The 20,471-nt window shown below is 38.2% G+C and overlaps 1 protein-coding gene across 6 annotated transcripts in view; it reads left to right on the top strand.

The window, feature by feature from the left end:
* Positions 1–8,756, top strand: part of LOC126035234 (nipped-B-like protein) — a 180,055-nt gene extending 171,299 nt beyond the window's left edge. For 5 of the 6 annotated variants that reach the window (XM_049793483.1, XM_049793485.1, XM_049793479.1 and 2 more), the window contains 9 exons: positions 211–384; positions 927–1,117; positions 1,829–1,936; positions 3,310–3,510; positions 3,985–4,131; positions 5,599–5,894; positions 6,219–6,393; positions 7,029–7,214; positions 7,775–8,756. In XM_049793483.1, coding sequence (XP_049649440.1) covers positions 211–384; positions 927–1,117; positions 1,829–1,936; positions 3,310–3,510; positions 3,985–4,131; positions 5,599–5,894; positions 6,219–6,393; positions 7,029–7,214; positions 7,775–8,140 — 1,844 coding nt within the window. In that variant the 3' untranslated portion in view covers positions 8,141–8,756. Of the gene's footprint in view, positions 1–210; positions 385–926; positions 1,118–1,828; positions 1,937–3,309; positions 3,511–3,984; positions 4,132–5,598; positions 5,895–6,218; positions 6,394–7,028; positions 7,256–7,774 lie in introns of all 6 variants that reach the window. The other variant, XM_049793482.1, reaches the window with a different exon arrangement.
* Positions 8,757–20,471: the final 11,715 nt, after the last annotated feature.

Genomic DNA, 20,471 nt, shown 5'->3' with positions numbered 1-20,471 from the left:
GCACCCCATCTTTATCTATCAGAGTCATGGCTAATAGAACTGTCATGGCTAATAGAACTCCTTATAAGCTTAGAATGGTGTCCATATGAAAAAGCTATGCTGTTGGGAGGATAGAAATTTTATACCTCTATTTTGAAGAAAGACTTAAAGAGCAGAAATACAATTTCTAGATAATAACATGGAATATTTCCTCTTTTCTTCCACCCTTAGGATTTGCATTTATACAACACCCAAGTTTAATGTTCGAACAGGAAGTGAAGACTCTGTACAACAGCATTCTTTCAGACAAGAACTGTTCAGTAAACTTAAAAATCCAGGTGTTAAAAAACCTCCAGACCTACTTGCAGGAGGAGGATACACGTATGCAGCAGGCAGACAGAGACTGTAAGTGTTGAGTTCTTCTATGCTAATGAGGCATGCAAAACCTAACTTTCTTGCATACAATTACTGTATACATGAACTGAGTCACTTGACTGTTATCTAATCAATAATGTACACAAAGTATCTTAGAATAATTTTCAAAAATTCATTATGTGCATAGGTATATTGAGAAGTGTAGCTTATTATTTACTTTCAAGATGTATAAATCCTGAAAGCAATCCAGAATGCATAATTGTTGTAATGATGGTAGTAATACTTTTTATCAAAATCTTCTCTAAGGTTAATTTGCAGATACAAAATAAATTAAATAAAAAAAATTTAAAATTAAAACCTTTATTGAGGAACAAGACTTTAAAGTCATGTCTCTAGTTTTTCGAAGTGTATTTGCCATCAGACTGTTCTATGTTTCATGAGATCATAAACCCATTCTAAGACAGCTGAAATGTGTATGTATTCTAAAGCTTAAAGATCAGTACGCATCAAATAATGGCAAAGTAAATGATTATACTGTGGTGAGTGTGCTATTGCTTTTGTCCTTTTTACAGGGAAAAAAGTAGCAAAGCAGGAAGACCTGAAAGAAATGGGTGATATTTCCTCAGGGATGAGTAGTTCCATCATGCAGCTATATCTCAAACAGGTCCTTGAGGCTTTCTTTCATACCCAGTCTAGCGTACGCCACTTTGCTCTAAATGTCATCGCACTGACGTTAAACCAGGGTCTCATCCATCCTGTTCAGGTATGGCAGGCTTTTATGATGGTAGTTTTTGTTATTCAGGTTTTCAGAGGTTTTTATGCTTGCTAGATACATTTCTAGTTTTTCTCTTCCAGCTATGTTACAGTAATTTCTTATTGTAGCAAGGGGCCTTTACAGAAAGCATATTTTGAAATCTGTTTTATGTTGTTTAGCCAGTGAGATTCCAAATGCTGTATTTTCTTGTCTTTGGATCAAGACGTAAAAGCCCAGCCAGTGCCTAAAGAACGCTTAGAAATGTACATTGGAGCATATTTCCCTATGTCTTCCAAACACTAAGGAATTCCAGAGTCAATGTCAGAACTTCGGTTATCATCTCCATTATTCTTTGCTTACATAATATTTTTGTAATTATTTGTTTATACCACAGCCATTGTGCATGTCCAGTCATAAGTGGTGTTATCTTTTTTTTAAAATGGCTTTTTTTTTTTTAGTGTAAATTGACTTTAGAGTTTCAGAGAAATGGAAATACTACCTGAAACCTCACACAACTTCTATCATTTATAATGCTGGTCTCTTGTGTATTTTGTACTATTTGCTTGCAAAAAGTAGTCAGGTAGTAAGTTGCATAGAGCTTCCTATTCTAGTTTCTGCAGTAGTCAGAATATAACAAGAACAACAGTGTAATAGAAGAACAAAGAGTGAAAAAGAGGAGGTACAATGACTCTGAATATTCATTTCATTTGTTTTTTCAAGTGTGTGCCATACTTAATTGCTATGGGCACAGATCCAGAGCCCTCTATGCGAAACAAAGCTGACCAGCAGTTGGTGGAAATAGACAAAAAATATGCTGGGTTCATTCACGTAAGTAATTCTAATTTATCATTTTACAAAATACTGTTACGTTCTCTGGTGACTTAACACTTGAATAGGCCTCAGCTGCAGAAAAAGAATATAAAGTAACAAATAAACAATAACTATAAGCAGTTATAAAGAAGATCCCAACTCTTTCTCCTGTTTGGAGATTTCTGTTCTTAGAAATAGAAAGGATATAATATTTTGAAACATCTCTTCCAGTCTAAAATATCCTTCAATTTATAATTCACAGTAGTGTTTTCCTCACTGAATAGTACATAAGAGCATTTATTTGATAAGAGGCAAGGACAACTGTTTCATAATGTTTAGCAATGATTTTCCTGTATCAGTAGACTAGGGAAGAGAACACCTTGTAAAAGTAGAGGTCCTTAGTGTATATGTATTAGAATGTTAAGGCATCCAAGGTTTTATAAATTGTAATCTAAGCAGAAGGAGCATAGGAAGGTGTTAAGAACTGAGGGATCTTGCTGAAAGGAAAATCTGAGGGCTAAGTGAGGACTTGTGGAGTTGTGGCATAGTGCCATTAGTTCTGCTTAAGATCTGAAATTGAGCTGCAGCACCCTCTCCTTATTTCGGAAGACCCCAGTCTTGGTTCAGTGCATGTACTACATTGTGGGACTTCCCAAATCTGATTGTATTCCACTGAAATTGGAGCATTGCACTGTTCATGGCATCCAAACAGATACCTAATCCAGTAGGTGAAGGCTAGCAGATGAAATTTGATATGTAGGCAGCTGAGATTTAAGACAATGTATAGATGAAGAGACAACTACACTGAACAGAAGCAGAGGTGGTATGAGGAGAGCTGGATATGCAGCCTAGCTAGAGATTGTTTGTTCTGAAACAAGAGCAGGAGCCTTGAAGTAAGTAAAATCAGCTGGAAATTAGAGAATATATGCAAAAAAACTCATTTCCTGTTTGACAGTCCTATTGTACTAATATGGACTCAGTTGTTGGTTTCACTAAGAGTGACATCAAGCATACACATTTGGTAAAATATTCTGTTCACGTATGAAAACATTTCAGTATTCTTGAAAATTGTTTAAATTAGAATACCTGGCTGCAGTGGGTAAACAGATTAGCTGTATGTTTCTAACATAGAATTTATGGTGAAAGCAGTTCACAAGACATTTTGATCTCTGCCACAAATTCTGTTTTAATCTGTTTGCCAACTCAAAAGGTAGTAGTGCACCTCAGTGCATGTTTGAAAATTAAACTTCAGATGAGCATCCACTTAAAAGGAAATAAGCTAAAAAATGAGCTAGCAGTTTCTGTTGACAGGCATTTGTTTAATTTTCCACTTTCAGTTTTACTGCTTGAAAGCAATGGTTTAAATAAAAATAAATACTTTTCCATTTCAGATGAAAGCAGTGGCTGGTATGAAGATGTCTTACCAGGTACAACAGGCAATCAATACCACCCCAAAGGATCCTGTAAGAGGTTTTAGACACGATGAATCATCCAATGCATTGTGTTCACACCTATACTCCATGATCCGAGGGAACCGTCAACACAGACGAGCGTTTCTAATTTCTTTACTCAACCTCTTTGATGATACTGCAGTAAGCATCACATTTCCTTCACTTAAAATGAAAATAAAATATAGCAACACAAGCTTAAATTCTCCTTTTACAATGTATTTTTATGACATAATTATTGATAACTTTATTTCCATAAGGTACTTTGTTTTGCTTTGTAATATAAGGTATTTACCTATATAATAGAATGCATTTGTTACTTTTGCATCATTCTGTACCTTTCTGTACTCAGTTTGGATTGATCAGAAATAATGTATCTTCAGGTATGACTAAATTTTGCATATATACATGTTGTTTAGAGTGGGTTTGGGGGGTATGTAGATGTCATGGTAGCACCGTACCAGCTACTAGGAAGACAGTTAACTCTATCTCAGCTGAAACCAGGACAGTATAATAAAATTTGTGATCATGTTTTTGCTCTAGACTGTTAGGAACACAGTGTATAAATCTAAGATATTTGTATGTATATTTATATGTACTTTTTTTTAAAACTTCCAGAAAACAGAGGTGAATATGCTCTTGTATATAGCAGACAATCTAGCCTGTTTTCCTTATCAAACGCAGGAAGAGCCACTGTTTATAATGCATCATATAGACATTACACTATCAGTTTCTGGTAGCAACCTACTACAGTCATTTAAAGAGGTATGTTCATTTATATTTTAGTATATTTATTATGGTGGCAACATAAGCTTCTCTATAATTTGGTCAGTTTTTCAGTGAATACAGTACCATTATTATGATATGGACCAGTAGTGTTACTTTGTAACCAGTAGTTAAAAAACAAACAACCCTTTCTGTTCTCGCCTGCATCTGGTAGATGCTAGTTAAAAACTTTCCTTACATTGCTGCTTATGTTATTAAAAAAGAATGATAACTTTTGAGATCTTAATATTAAATCTATATCATTCCCTAATATTGCTGAATTAATTGGAATTAATATTAATTGCATGCATATGGGAAGTACATGAACCCAGAATCATCATGAAATATTGGTTTATTGTGGTTGTTTTTATAATTTTAATAATAAAATCCAGTTTGCTGTTTCTTTTGTTGTCAAGTAGCTGATGGCAGTTGCATGTGTGTCACCTGGGAGACTTTAAATACATTGTTTATTGCAAGAAAAGAGTGCTCAATATGTCTTGTCTTAAGGTAGCATATAAGAACCCCAATAATGATATAGTATCTGTTGTTATGGCAATACACAACCCTGTAATAAAAAGGCCTCTCTTTCTTAAAGACTTCAGTGTCTTCATTTCCTGGACAACTTTAACAGTAGAAGGTCCAAACTGTCAGGAAACAAACACATTTCTAGAATTTCCAATCTGACAAGTACAAGTCAGAGTTGATACCTGGAAGGTACACTGCTTTGAATTGTCACCCTACTAAAGTTGATTTTTAATCTGCTAGAAAGAGGCAGTACATTCTTTAGATGGGGGACCAGTGTGTAGCACCAGCACATAGAGGATGAGATCCTACTTGGGACATCTTAAGTTCTGTGTTATGAAAAATCATACTATGTGCAGTAATAATGCAAGTGTGAAATTCTGTAGCTCTACAAGTAGTAAAACTGATTATTAGTAATACTGTATATGATGACTTGGGAGTTTCTCTGGCCAACAGTGTAATTAGTGTCATAAAATTTTAACAGAGACAAGGATTAAAACAAGCTTGGACTAGTTTGTACCAAAGTACATATGGAAATATATGTAACATGCAAAAATTATATTTAGGTGAAACAAAAATGGAATCTTCTTCCTGATTTATTGTATTTGGCCTTCTATTTGCATTTTACCTTCTCCGCTAACAAACTTGAGCAGTCTTTTTAAGAATAACATGCCAGTGGAGTACTTATTGCTTCAGTTCCTTCTGTAACCACCTTGCAAAAAAATGTGGACTTTAGATCAATTTTTCAGAGGCCTTTGGTTATAATTCAGCATCTTTTTGCCATAAATAATTTTAATCTTTGAATGTCAAGTTATGAATTAATAACATTGTTCAGGGAATTCTTCCTAATTTAAGCCAATAATGATTTTGGAAAGATTTTTTAGAAACGTACATGATGCTACTTATCCTAATTTTGGAATGTGTGTTAACTTCTCTGTCTCACAGTCTATGGTGAAAGACAAAAAAAAGGAAAGAAAGCCTTCATCAGACGAGGAGACTGAGAGTGACAGTAACAGTGGTAGTGAGAGCGAAAGTGAGGAGGAAGCTTCTAAGCCTCGGAAGTTACGGAAACGAGTAGACTCTGATTCAGATTCTGATGAAGAAAATGATATAAATGCTGTGATGAAATGTTTGCCAGAAAATTCAGCTCCTTTAATTGAATTTGCAAATGTCTCCCAAGGCATATTATTACTTTTGATGCTGAAACAGCATTTAAAGAACCTCTGTGGATTCTCTGATAGGTAAGGATATTTAGATAATAGGCCATCTTGTTATCTAGTGAGTTTTTTGTAAAGATTAAGTTTGGAATTTGTTTTTTTGTTAAAGTTGATTTTTAATAATTGTTTAAGCAATAGATTTGTATAAGAGAAAAAACATAAATGTAATAGGTTGAATGTAATGAAACTTTGGCTTAGAAAAAGCAATGATTTCTTTTCTTATCAGGATGTCCTTTGTATACAGAATGTTTAAAATATAACTACTTACATTGAAGACTTTAAAAGCTTTTCCTTGAAATTGCTTTGGACTTTCCTTAAAAGCTCTTCCCTTTTGTTTTCTTTAAACAGTAAAATTCAGAAATATTCTCCATCTGAATCTGCAAAAGTTTATGATAAAACAATAAACAGGAAGACAGGAGTACATTTCCATCCAAAACAAACTCTGGATTTTCTGCGGAGTGATATGGCTAATTCCAAGATCACTGAAGAAGTGAAGAGGAGTATAGTAAAACAGTACTTAGATGTAAGTAAAGTTGCTTTGCAGAAAATCTGAAATCCTTTCAGACTAGGTAACACAGTATAAACTTGAAAGTAGATGCTGATGTATTGGATGGACATTTCAAAATGTTAAGTTCCTGGTAATCTTATGCAATATACTGATAACTCACCATTTCCTTTCAGAATTTTTAGCAGGATTATCTTTCAAAGTCTTCTAATAAATTTAAACACAATAAAAATTAATTTCAACTAAAGGATATTCATCTTTACAGAGTATTTTCTAATTTCTGGTATCCATCTTGTATACCTCTACCATATAACTTGTTCATTTTATCCCTGACTCTTTCCATCATAGGAACAGAGACTAGTTCTAGTGTATTTACCTTTTTTTTTTCTTTTTCCCCCAATTCTTTAAAATATTAACTAGAAAAAACTTGCAATTTTGGAAACACAGAAAGAAAGCTTTTACATATCTACTAGAAAATGAAACTAAAAAGTTTGTATAACAAAACCACAAGCTGTTGAAGTTTGAAGTTGTCTGCCATGTTTTACCCTGTTTCTTTATCTTTTCATTTGGTTTTATTTAATGTAGTGTGATATGAATGTCTATTTTTAAAGTTAGAATGTGGACTGATCTGTTTTGTTTTGGTTTTTTTATAGTTCAAGCTCCTTATGGAACATTTGGATCCTGATGAAGAGGAAGAAGATGGAGAGGTGTCAGCTAGCACAAATGCTCGGAACAAAGCAATTACCTCGCTGCTTGGAGGAGGCAGCCCTAAAAACAATGCAGCTGAGACAGAGGACGATGAAAGTGATGGGGAGGATAGAGGAGGAGGCACTTCAGGGGTGAGGCGGAGGAGGAGTCAACGTATTTCGCAGCGTATTACGTAAAATTATTTTTATGTGCTTATAAATGTCAGTCTATTATATTAAATGTACACCAAGTAATGTAATCCACATGAAAGAAAGCATTTTGTAGATAGAGATTCTCTACTTAACCGTTTATACAACTTTTGTAGAAAGTTTAACAGAAAAGACAATAAAAAAAAAAACCTAGAAAATGAGATTTATCCGTATAAAAATTTATTAATTTTCCTTTGGAATGTACTGTGTGTTATCCTTTTTATTGTTGCCAAGTTTTTATGTAGCTTTATGATTCGTGTGTATATATAATTTTATATATCAATAAGAGATAAAGACACGGGTACAAATTAAGAGTATGTGGTTTTACAAGGATATGTTAACCCCTTGGCGCTGGCGGTCGCAGTGCGTCTCATTGCCGGCAATGGAATGTGTGCCGGGAAATCCCAACTCCCGGCGTCAAGGGATTAAAAGCAATAAAAGCAATAATTTCACTAAAGTTCTCTTGTGTAACACTTGGTCTTTTTTCCCCCCCAATGTTTTAGTCATTGAGAAGGTCAAAACGAAATTCAGACTCTACGGAGTTGGCAGCACAGATGAATGAAAGTGTTGATGTCATGGATGTCATCGCTATTTGCTGTCCAAAGTACAAAGACCGACCACAAATTGCAAGAGTAGTACAGAAAACCAGCAATGGCTTCAGTGTTCAGTGGATGGCAGGCTCCTACAGTGGCTCCTGGACTGAGGCTAAGCGCCGTGATGGCCGCAAACTGGTGCCTTGGGTAGACACTATTAAAGAGTCAGACATTATTTACAAAAAAATTGCTCTAACGAGTGCTAATAAGCTGACTAATAAAGTTGTTCAGACTTTACGATCGCTGTATGCTGCCAAGGATGGAACTTCCAGCTAATGAATTTGTACATGCAGCCAAATTTACAGAAATTTAAATAACAGAAAAACTTGAAATATCAACTTTCTGGCAAAAAAAAAAAAAAATCGGTTAAATGAAGAGTAAGAATGGAACCTGGGACGCAGGAAAACAGAAGGAAATGTTTGGTAAACATTTATGTGGGAGCTTCCTTCGCTGTTGTGCAGCAGAAACTTCTCAGTTCATTTTTACTCCCACTGTATTATAGTTTAACAAAAAATTGTTTATATCTTGAAAAAAACCTTTCTGTTTAAAAAAATAAACAAGTGAATGTTGGAAAGTAGTCTGTTAATGTTCTTAATAAAGTGTTCTTGGAGTTTAACCTAGCAGCGGATGGCTTTCTTTAGCTTAGCCCAGTTTCCAGGGAAGCATTGTTTTTCCAGACTGTAAAATGGCAGAATCTCCTGGATATATAATTTATTCTGTTGAAGAAAAAAAGAAAAAAAAGCATGCAGTATCTATGACCTATCTGCAGGAGGAGTTTTTGTAAATGTAGATTTTGATGTATTAGGTCACCCTGAAATAATACAAGAAAAGGGATCCCCAGCAAATCTGGTGGAACGAATACTGCAATAAATTTTTTTACTTCTCTTTGTTACTTGTCTGTTTCCATTTGAATTTCTTATTGTAAAGATCTGTTTAAATCCATTTATATTATTTTGCAGTCTTTTATGTAAAATTTACTATATTAGTGGTTTTCAAAACAAGACATAAAATATTGTTTATACAGTTTGTATAGGCTGACTTCTGAATAATTGGTATCTTTTTATTTTTATCCCTTAAAGGGTGTAAACACAAGTTAACTCCAGGGTTTTATTGTATCCTGCAATATTTAGTATTAACTATATGATTTAGCACTGTGCCAAACACATTTTCAAGAGTACATTTTGATATAAAAAGAAACTATAGTTTATTCCTTGTATGCTTCAATTTCTTTCTAATGCTGTCCAAATGGTAATTTATGATAGTTTAAATTTGGGGAAAGCTGAATGACTATTCTGCTTGGGCTAACTGGCCATGTATGCATTTCTCTGGGTTAATATAGAGAGGTTTGTGTCAAAAGGAGATAGCTACCAGTATCTGAGGAGTGAATGGGTATGAATCTAGATAATTACGCTACATTCCTTCACAAATTAATTTTTAAAAAAATGTTTGTATATTAGTCTATATTTTACTAATTGAAAGATGTTTTCACATTTTGTAAATTGAAAAAATGCTATTGAAAGCTTTCAGAAGCATTTGTTTTGACTATGTTGCCACAAGCCTTTCGTAAGTAGTTTGCCTTTCTAGAGAGTAACAAAAGCAGCAGATTTGCAAACAGAAAAAAATCTAAAACTAAACTTTTTAGGGGAGTATTAAACCCTGCTGTGTTTTCAAATGTGTTTATCTAAAACAGGTCTTCCTCAATAAGTAAATCTTTCTCTTATGTTTATTTTCTTTTATGAATTTAATTTATGGTAGGAGGCTGTTTTTATGAAACTAGCTTGCAGAATTCTAATGCGTTATTCGATTTGTGAGGAATAGTAACAGTATTCCAAAATATTCTCATGTACAGAAAAAAAATTAAACTGAATTGATTAATAACTCCTCAGAATCTAGTTAGTAATTGTTCCCATGGGAAATGCCTTTTTGCTGTTTCACCACTGGAATTTTCTAAACAGAAATATTTTCTCACCTTTTTGTTTTCACTGTTCATGGTGTTTTCTTCACTGTACAAAAAGCCACATCTTGTGCTAAGATAGGTATTGTTAAAGTAGGGAGAAGTAGAAAAAGCAGAAATCACTCCTGCAGCTCTGGAAGCAGGACATTTTTGTAGCAAATGATGAAATACTGTATTTCTCAGGGCCAGGAGCAGCTTTTATAGTGGGAATTTCATACTTTGAGAATAGAGGGGGTTGTATGACATGTCACATGTTACTAGTAGAAAGTTGAAAGTACTTCACAAGAAAACTCCCAAATGGTTAAAAACAAGAATTTCATACAGATGCAGTCTAAAATGTTGTCACTAGTCTGTTAGCCATTTCTGATGCTATTTATATTAAAGAATCTTATTTTTAATAGGTAATACAAATGTTTCCTTGTTCATAAACAAATTGTTTCCTGATCATGTGGCTTTCCCGATAGCAGAGGGGTTTTTATTTCAATTTGTTTTGTATTTATTAGAATAAAATTATTAGAAAGAAATTATAATTAAACAATAGAAACCTGAAGTCTAAAGTTGTCTTAGTTGAGAGGATTTGGACCATTACTATATTGCATAATATGCCAAAGGGCATACATGCTCCTTGATGGGATCTGTTGGCTATAATATATAATATAGATTTCTAAAATTAATTATAGATTATTGAATAATTTGAATAAGATTCTCACTAGTTAAGAGTTGAATTTTCCCCTTCTGTACTACCCAGAGTAATATCTAGTTTTGTTTTGCCTATCACAAACATTCAGATATTACTTACTATGAAAGAAAAAGGTAGCAGAGTTCATTTTTGGGAAACAAATTCCTGTTAGCTGTATATAACGGGCTGATGATTTTCAGAGATATGAAATAGAAAGCCTGAGGCTGCAGCTGTAATCTGTGCAGTAGCCTCTGAGTAGCAGTCGTGGGTTTACCAACATGAACCACATTATTGGCAACTGCATGTATCAAGATAAGGGGGGGGGGTTACATAAAAAAAAATAAAAATTAAAAAAGTGCTGCAGTGCAGTAATTGATACAGTAACAGAATTTTACTCCTTCATGTTGACATAGCTTTGTAGTATTTTTTTCACTGCATGGCTATAGATTTTCACATACATAACTATAATTATTGATTTTTTTTATTCTTACTGCTTTTTCTCTTTGAGTACAAGTTCTGTACATGGAAACTTGTTGCAGTAGCTTACCTAACAAAGGGATATTGTCAAGCTTTTAGAATTAACACTAACCATATTGTACTCTTTAAGAAAACACGGACACTTCCACAATTTAAATAAGAATTAAATTATTTTTTTAATCTTCCACTTCAATACTGTAAAATTGCAGAATAATTCTTGAGTATTTTCATTATCTGCAGCTATAAAAGATCACAATAGTTTTTGACAAAACTTTAATTACAAATAAGTATTTTTTAAATTATTCAGTAATGCATTTTTTTTTAAGTTCTCTTGCTTATATTAATAACTCTAACATGTATAAAGGTAGGCATGGGCAATATTCAGCATAAGTATTTTAGTGAGGTGTGGCCATTAAAAAGCTATTTAAGATTTAAGCCAAACTTTAGCCTTTGTTTTGCTGTTGTGCCACTAGTGAGAATATTGTTACTGTAAAATAATTGGATTGTGCTAAACATTAGCTCTAACATGAAATACCATGTAGCACTGAAATAGTTCTTCAATATATTTGTGGCTCATGACAAAAAAAAAATTTGTAATTGAGTCTGACTCATCTGGTCCTAGTTAAACAGCAAGATGCTCTGCCTAAATGCAGGTGTTAATAATATTCCAGAGTAATGAATGGATCAGGTCAATTGATCCTTACTGTAAAGATAACACATTTTAACTCTGAGCCCCAGACAGATATTAATGGAGTTGAACTCAAACAAACACCTAATGCTTTTGTTATGTGCCTGACACTCCTAAGTCTCATGCACTAGAAAGAGCGAGAGCCCAAGGCACAAGTTTTGCTTCCACTCACCAAAGAGCCACACTGGGGGTTTAACCCCAGCTGGCAACTAAGCACCACACAGCCGCTCGCTCACTCCCCCTCGGTTGGATGGGGGAGAGAATCAGAAGAGTAAAAGTGAAAAAACTCATGGGTTGAGATAAAGACAGTTTAATAAGTAAAGCAAAAGCCATGTGCACAAGCAAAGCAAAACAAGGAATTCATTCACTGCTTCCCATCAGCAGGCAGGTGTTCAGCCATCTCCAGGAAAGCAGGGCTCCATCATGTGTAACAGTTACTTGGGAAGACAAACACCATCACTCCAAACATCCCCCCCTTCCTTCTTTTTCCCCCAGCTTTATATGCTGAGCATGATGTCATGTGGTCTGGAATATCCCTCAGGTCAGTTGGGGTCAGCTGTCCCAGCTGTGTCCCCTCCCAACTTCTTGTGCAGCCCCAGCCTAATTGCTGGTGGGGTGGGGTGAGGAGCAGAAAAGGCCTTGACTTTGTGTAAGCACTGCTCAGCAATAACGAAAACATCCCTGTATTATCAATACTGTTTCCAGCACAAATGCAAAACATAGCCCCATACTAGCTACTATGAAGAAAATTAACTCTACCCCAGCCAAAACCAGCAAACAAACCATAATCATACAAGTGTTTCCATATCCCTCAAAGAATTTGTCATCATTAAAGTACTGAGTTGTAATGGGTGAGTTCTTAATGTAAGTAGTAAGTTTTTAGATTTCATGGTTCCTTGACTAAATATTAAAGTTAATGTTATATACAAATAAATTCACAGTATTTTCATATTTCATTTATTTAATATAAATGTTGTAAGAGCTTAGTTTGGATCCTTCCAAAATGAAACTTGCAAGTTTTTATCCTAGAATGTGCATACTTTGTTGATTCCTTTCTCATTGTCCTCACAATGCTCAAATTATACCTGAGGCACCTATAAGGCATCCAGGGAACCAATTTTTTAATTCTTCTGAGGGAATTCTTGCCAGTCTATGTTCAACCCATCCAACATAACTACGTAGTTTCTAGCTTCTACATGAGTCAAATGTGGTTTCCCACCTAATTTTGGACTTCTCTATATTAGGAAGGAATAATTTTCATTGCCATACATGCAACTGCATACACTACTTGCAGCTACCATGTTAAATGTCTCTTCCAAACATCGTCTTCAAAAAAGTCCTTAACCTGAGTGTTGGTTTTGGGGGAAGTGAGGGGGTGGGAGAGGCAAGTTTATCCTGTGCAGAACAGCAATAGCTTGGGCAACCAAACACCAGGGCACTGGTTGTACAAATGTGTGGTATGAATTTCAGCAATCATCTGTCCAGGCAAGGGAGTCTACAACACTGGAGTTGTGAAAGTATGTTACCAAATAACTGACTGTCTCAGTTACAGTTTGTGACATAGAGTGGCAAGTATTTCTCAGTATTTCAGTGACTATTAAAAATAATTTTTTTTTGTTTTGACTTCAAAAGAGCTTTTCTCCATAACTGTACTTACTTAGTGAAGCTGTGTTGAAAGGCTCTTTTTTTTTTTTTTTTTGAAAACAAGTATCCTAGTTGCTAAAAGCTAGAATGATGATTTAGCTGATTTCCACCTCCCCAGGGGATTGACTATTAAACAGGATACTATTTCTGTGTTTGTAATGTAGCCTCTGTCTTTTGGAAGCTGTTAGTTATGAGCACTAAACCATGTATAGGTTTGGGTGTAACACACACATACACAAAGCTTTTTTTTGTCAATCAGCTAATTTTCAAAGCACTTCCTCCTTACCCTTCCCCCAAAATAACTTCTGAATTTGTTTTACTTATCCCTTATTTGCAATACTCTTCCCAATTATAGAGGACTACAAAATTTGTTGGAAACAACCCAAGTCTGTCACTACAATTAATTTAGTTTTGAGGAATCATCTGTTTCTCATTTTGACTTCACAAGCACAGACTGAAGACTTATGCTGTCTTTGGACAACAGTCTTTCTCTTTTACTTGTTTAGTTCTCTTGTTAGGATTTATGCTTGTACACAAATAATACAAAACCTGAACCGCACTTAAATCGCTATAAGCCAGAAATACATGTGTAGAGGAGCAATTCAATGGATTTGTGCTTCTTGCTTAGACTAAATATGCTCTGTGAGCACAGGCAAACAAAGTGTAATAAATCCTTGAGAAAAATCAATTTGGTTCAAATTCATGAGAATTTTTTCAACATTATTCTCATCCTAAATCCAAAACACAGCACTATACCAGCTACTAGGAAAGAAATTAACTCTATCCCAGCTGAAACCAGGACAATATCCAACCCTTATTCTACACCATCTACATCATGCCCAGGTCCCACACTTTTTCGAATGCATCCTTTCCTGTCTTTTGATATATACACACAGATATCATTCCCTTAGTCTATGGGCCTTCCCTCTAAAAATGAGTTCATTTAGTCCATGACATTGGGCTCCATCTGTCACAGTAGTCCTTCAGGGCAGGAGCAATGGTGTGTGGTGTTGGACTGTTGCATGCTGAAGCCAGTTCCAGTTCTATCATCACTGCGCTTTGCCCAGTTTCACTGAAGTCCATCCTTCATTAATTTGGGTAATTTTTATTGTAATACTGTTGATATGGCATATAGCAACCATAGTAGTGATGACATACAGTATTATATAGCAATTAACATCATACAATTTAATTCATTGGCTATTCTCACCTAAAATCAAATCCCCTTGAGGCACACATTGGACTTCCCCATCCTTTCCCATCACCCACCAAGTGCACCCAGGTCCTTGAGCAAAAGCAACCCCATGAATGGATTTGCCTTTGACTGAGGCAAGAGTAACCCAGACTGTCTTCCCTAGCATATTTTTTTTATGCGCACTACAGGGGCTTTATCCCCTTCTACAGTACGTAAAAGTTCTGATTGGGCAGGACCACCCCAATTGGCAGATCCTCTGGTGTTGACTAACCAGGTGGCTTTTGCTAAATGTGTATCCCAATGGTTGAAGGTGTCCCCCCCCATCCCCATTGCTCTCAATGTAGTCTTTAACAGTCCACTGTATCGTTTCATTTTTCCTGGAGGCTGGTGCATGATAAGGGATGTGATATACCCACTCAATGCCATGTTCTTTGGCCCAGGTGTCTATAAGGTTATTTCAGAAATGAGTCCCGTTGTCCAACTCAGTTCTTTCTGGCATGCCATGTCACCCCAAGACTTGCTTTTCAAGGCCCAGGATAGTGTTTCGGGTGGTGGTATGGGACACAGAATATGTTTCCAGCCATCCGGTGGTTGCTTCCACCATTGTAAGCACATGGCACTTGCCTTAGCGTGTTCGTGGGAGTGTGATATAGTCAGTCTGCCAGGCCTCCCCATATTTATATTTCAGCCACTGTCCTTGTCGTGGTTTAAGCCCAACCAGCAACAAAGCACCGCTCGCTCACTCCTCCTCCCAGGGGGGTGGGAAGGAGAAAACACAATGAAAGGCTCATGGGTTGAGACAAGGACAGGGAGGGATCACTCAGCAATTATGGTCACAGGCAAAAGAGACTTGACTTGGGGAAAAAAAACCCAAAACCAAAAATCAATTTAATTTGTTACAAATCAAATCAGAGTAGGATAGTGAGAAATAAAACCAAATCTTAAAAACACCTTCCTCCTCCCCCAACCCTCCCTTCTTCCCGGGCTCAACTCCACTCCTGATTTTCTGTACTTCCTCCCCCCAGCACACAGGGCGGGACAGGGAATGGGGGTTGGGGTCAGTTCATCACACATTGTTTCTGCCACTCCTTCCTCCTCAGGGGGAGGACTCCTCACACTCTTCCCCTGCTCCAGCATAGGGTCCCTCCCATGGGAGACAGTCCTCCATGAACTTCTCCAATGTGGGTCCTTTCCATGGGCTGCAGTCCATCAGTCACAGACTGCTCTAGTGAGGGCTTTCCCATGGAGTCACAGCCTTCTTTGGGGGCAACCACCTGCTCTGGCATGGGGTCCTCCACAGGTGGGCATCTGCTCCACTGCTCGCCTCCATGGGCTTCAGGAGGACAGCCTGCTATCTCACCACAGGCTGCAGAGGGAATCACCTGCTCCGATGCACCTCCTCCTCCTCCTTCTTCACTGACCTTGGTATCTGCATAGGTGTTCCTTTCACATTCCACTCCCCCCCGCAGGCTTCCTCTTCTTAAATATGTTATCTCAGAGGCGCTACTACCATTGCTGATTGGGTCAGCCTTGGCCAGAGGTGGGTCTGACTTGGAGCCAGGGAAGCTTCTAGCAGCTTCTCACAGGAGCCACCCCTGTAGCCTGTCCCCTGCTACCAAAACCCCACCACACAAATCCAATACAGTCCTTCATACCAAAGAGGCTTTAAACACTTGGCTTGCTTGACTGTAGCATGTTTCACATTCATGGATAACCTGTGCAATAGTGTGCACAGTCAAGTTCACCCCTTGATCAGGAGATCATCTATATGTTGCATCTCTTCTCTGGTGGCCTGAGGTGTCATGGGCCCACTGAGCTATAAATAATTTACCCTTATGTTGCCAGTCCAGATCCACCTGAGACACTTCAATCTTGGCAGCCTGGTCCACCTGCTGGTTGTTTTGATGTTCTTCAGTGGCCCGAATCTTGGGTACGTGAGCATCTATGTGACATACTATATTGGGTTTGTGTGGCAAGGTTTTGGTAGCAGAGGGGTTACAAGGGTGGCTTCTGTGAAAAGCTGCTAGAAGCTTCACCTATGTCCCATGGAGACAATGCCAGCCGGCTCCAAGACTGGCCAAGGCTGAGCCAATCAGAAATAGTGGTAGTGCCTCTGTGATAACATGTTTAAGAAGGGAAAAAAGTTATGGCAGGCACAGAAACTACAGCCAGGGAGAGGAGTGAGAACATGTGAGAGAAACAACCCTGCAGACACCAAGGTCAGTGAAGAAGGAGGGGGAGAAGGTGCTCCAGGCACCGGAGCAGAGATTCCCCTGCAGCCTGTGGGGAAGACCATGGTGAGGCAGGTTGTCCCCCTGTAGCCCATGGAGGACCACAGTGGAGCAGATATCCACCGTGGAGGACCCCATGCCAGAGCAGGTGGGTGCCTGAAGGAGGCTGTGACCCCACGGTGGACCCATGCTGGAGCAGCGTGCTCCTGAAGGACTGCACGCCATGGAAGGAACCCAATCTGGAGCAGTTTGTGAAGAACTGCAGCCCATGGAAAGGACCCACATTGGAGAAGTTCATGGAGGACTGTCTCCCATGGGAGGGACCCCACACTGGAGCAGGGGAAGTGTGAGGAGTCCTGCCCCTGAATAGGATGAAGCAGCAGAAACAATGTGTGATGAACTGACCGCAACCCCCATTCCCCTTCCCACTGCACCGCTGGGGGAGTTAGGTAGAGAATCCAGGAGTGAAGCTGTGCCCGGGAAGAGGGGAGGGGTGGGGGGAAGGTGTAGTAAGATATGGTTTTATTTCTCACTATCCTACTCTGATTTGATTGGCAAAAATTAAGTTAATTTTCCCTAAGTCAAGTCTGTTTTCCCCATGATGGTAATTGGTTGAGTGATCTCTCCTGTCCTTATCTCGATCCAGGAGCCCTTTGTTATATTTTTCTCTCCCCTGTCCAGCTGAGGCGGGGGAAGTGATAGAATGGCTTTGGTGGGCACCTGGCATCCAGCCAGGGTCAACCCACCACATGTACTTTTTGCAACCAGAGTCTCTAGCTGGGATGCAATATCTTGCCACAGTGTGGCAGCCCAGATGGCTTTACCTCTGCGCTGCCAGTTGCTCTGCTTCCATTGCTTAAACCATCCCCCACAGGGCATTTGCCACCATCCATGAGTCAGTATAGAGATAGAGCATTGGCCACTTTTCTCTTTCAGCAATGTCTAACGCCTGCTGGATGGCTTTCACCTCTGCAAACTGACTCGATTCACCTTCTCCTTCAGCAGTTTCTGCGACTAGTCTTGTAGGACTCCATACAGCAGCTTTCCACCTTCGATCCTTCGATGTTTTCCCACAATGCGACAGGACCCATCAGTGAACAGGGCATATTGCCTCTCATTTTCTGGCAGTTTATTATACAGCGGGGCCTCTTCAGCCCCTGTCACCTCCTCCTCTGGCAACATTCCAAAATCTTTGCCTTCTGGCCAGTCCGTGATCACTTCTAACATTCCTGGGTCACTGGGGTTTCCTATGCGAGCCCGCTGTGTGATCAGTGCAATCCACTTACTCCATGTGGCGTCAGTCGCATGATGTGTAGAGGAGACCCTCCCTTTGAACATCCAGCCCAGCACTGGCAGTTGGGGTGCTAAGAGGAGCTGTGTTTCAGTACCAACCACTTCTGAGGCAGCTCGAACTCCTTCAGATGCTGCCAAGATCTCTTTTTCAGTTGGAGTATAGCAGGCCTCGGATCCTCTGTATCCCCAAATCCAAAACCCCAAGGGTCGACCTCGGGTCTCCCCAGGTGCTTTCTGCCAGAGATTCCAGGTAGGTCCATTCTCCCCAGCTGTGGTGTAGAGCACATTTTTAACAGCTTGTCCTGCCCGGATTTGTCTAAGGGCTACTGCATGAACAATCTCCCATTTAATTTATTCAAAAGCTTGTTGTTGCTCAGGGCCCCATTTGAAATTGTCCTTCTTCCAGGTCACTTGATAGAAAGGGCTTACAATCAGACTGTAATTTGGAATATGCATTCTCCAAAAACCCACAATGCCTAAGAAAGCTTGTGTTTCCTTTTTACTAGTTGGCAGAGACATAGCTGCTATTTTGTTGATCACATCCATCGGGATCTGATGATGTCCATCTTGCCATTTTATTCCTAAAAACTGGATCTCCTGCACAGGTCCCTTGACCTTACTTTCTTTTATGGCAAAACCGGCTTTCAGAAGGGTTCGGATTATTTTCTTCCCTTTCTGAAAGACTTCTTCTGCTGTGTTGCCCCATATGATGATGTCATCAATGTATTGCAGGTGTTTCAGAGCTTCACCCTGTTCCAGTGCAGCCTGGATCAGTCCATGGCAAATGGTGGGGCTGTGGTTCCACCCCTGGGGCAGTCGATTCCAGGTGTACTGGACGTCCCTCCAAGTGAAAGCAAACTGTGGCCTGCACTCTGCTGCCAAAGGGATTCCATTATTTCTCCAAGGCCAAATTTTGGATAATGGATTGCATTTTTTTCCTCTGGTAGGACTAAATATTGTGCTGTATTAACGTGCTAGAAAGAAATAAGTCTTTATATGGTCTATATATGGTCTTCATTTTGCAAGCTAGAAATATTGTAAACATTCAGTTTCTTTTAAATATAAGAGCCTTAAGTTTCATGACATTAGAACATGCAGGCAAATAAAATTGGAAGAATATCTTTTAAAAACAAATAAAACTGATTTAGAATTTGAAAGCATTGGTTACAGCATTCTTCTGATTAATCTCATGAACAGAAATCACTGTGAACCATAGTCACTGAAATTCACCCAACATACTCTCATTATTTCCTGAAGTCCATTGTTTATAAACATAAATATAAGATTATAACTTATTTTTAAGAAATCTTAAAATACTTCTATAATTTTCAGGAGAATTATTCTGATTTTACACATAATTGATACAAGATCTTAAGTTTGCCTGCATCTCTCTCCACACTAATACCCTAAAGACTGACTATCCCAAAAAAAGGACTGAATATCAGTTGTACATCTGGAAAGGTTTTCCTAATTTTCTGGGGACAGATCCCATAAGCCATGATGCTGTAGCTTCTATTTCCCAAAGACTACACAAGTTGAATTGTCTTACTATAGAATTTTCCTTTGAAATCTAACAAACTTCTGTTCCTTGATTTATTTTATTTCAGCACTCAAAGCATTAATAATACTTGTACTTGCCCATTGAAATGAAAAAATCATCTCAAAGGTAAGAGGTAGATTTTGCTTGTTGATCCCAATATAAGGAGAAAAAGAATTATCTTAAAAAATAGTTCCAATCCCAATTAAAGGATTTCTTGATGCTGTTAACTTTCCGATATACCTCCTTTGAGTAATGATTTGAAAAAAATAATTTTAACGTACTTTTCTTACCCCTTTTTTTAATTCTTCTGATCCATTCCTACTTAGTGGAATTACTAAGTAACATTCATTCTTGTATGTACCTTGGGGGGATCTACAGTAAATCTGAGGTGACAGTAACACAAATTCCTCACTCTTCTTTGAGCATGTGCTGTATCATAATTAACATCTCTCAGCTCTGGTGAGGCTTTCCAGCTGCTGTGCTGAACAAGGAAGTCTCAAAGAAGGTACGGTATGGACCAGAAGTAGAGCCTGCTGTTCTGTGTAGTGAACACCCTAGCTTTAAATCTGGTACTTGCAAGGATAACCCTCAGAGATGTTAAAAGATATCAAAAAGGCCTAGACAAACTGTCCTGGGTTCAGCTGGGATAGAGTTAATTTTTACAGGAACCTGGGAGGTGGGGGCATAGCCGGGGCAGCTGACCTGGAGTAGCCAAGGAGCTATTCCATACCATGTGACATCATGCTCAGTATATAAATGGGGAGCGGGCCGGGGGGTGGTCTCTGTTTTCGGTGGGGGAAGTGACGGAGCGTCGGGTGCCGGGTGGTGAGCAGTTGCACTGTGCATCACTCTTTTTGTATACTTTTTCATTAGTGCCGTTGTTGTTGTTGTAATCTTTTTTGTGTT

Source organism: Accipiter gentilis, chromosome W, assembly GCF_929443795.1.
Source record: "Accipiter gentilis chromosome W, bAccGen1.1, whole genome shotgun sequence".
Lineage (NCBI taxonomy): Eukaryota > Metazoa > Chordata > Aves > Accipitriformes > Accipitridae > Astur > Astur gentilis.
The sequence above is the reverse complement of the archived record's forward strand: the minus strand, read 5'-3'. Positions and strand labels throughout refer to the sequence as shown.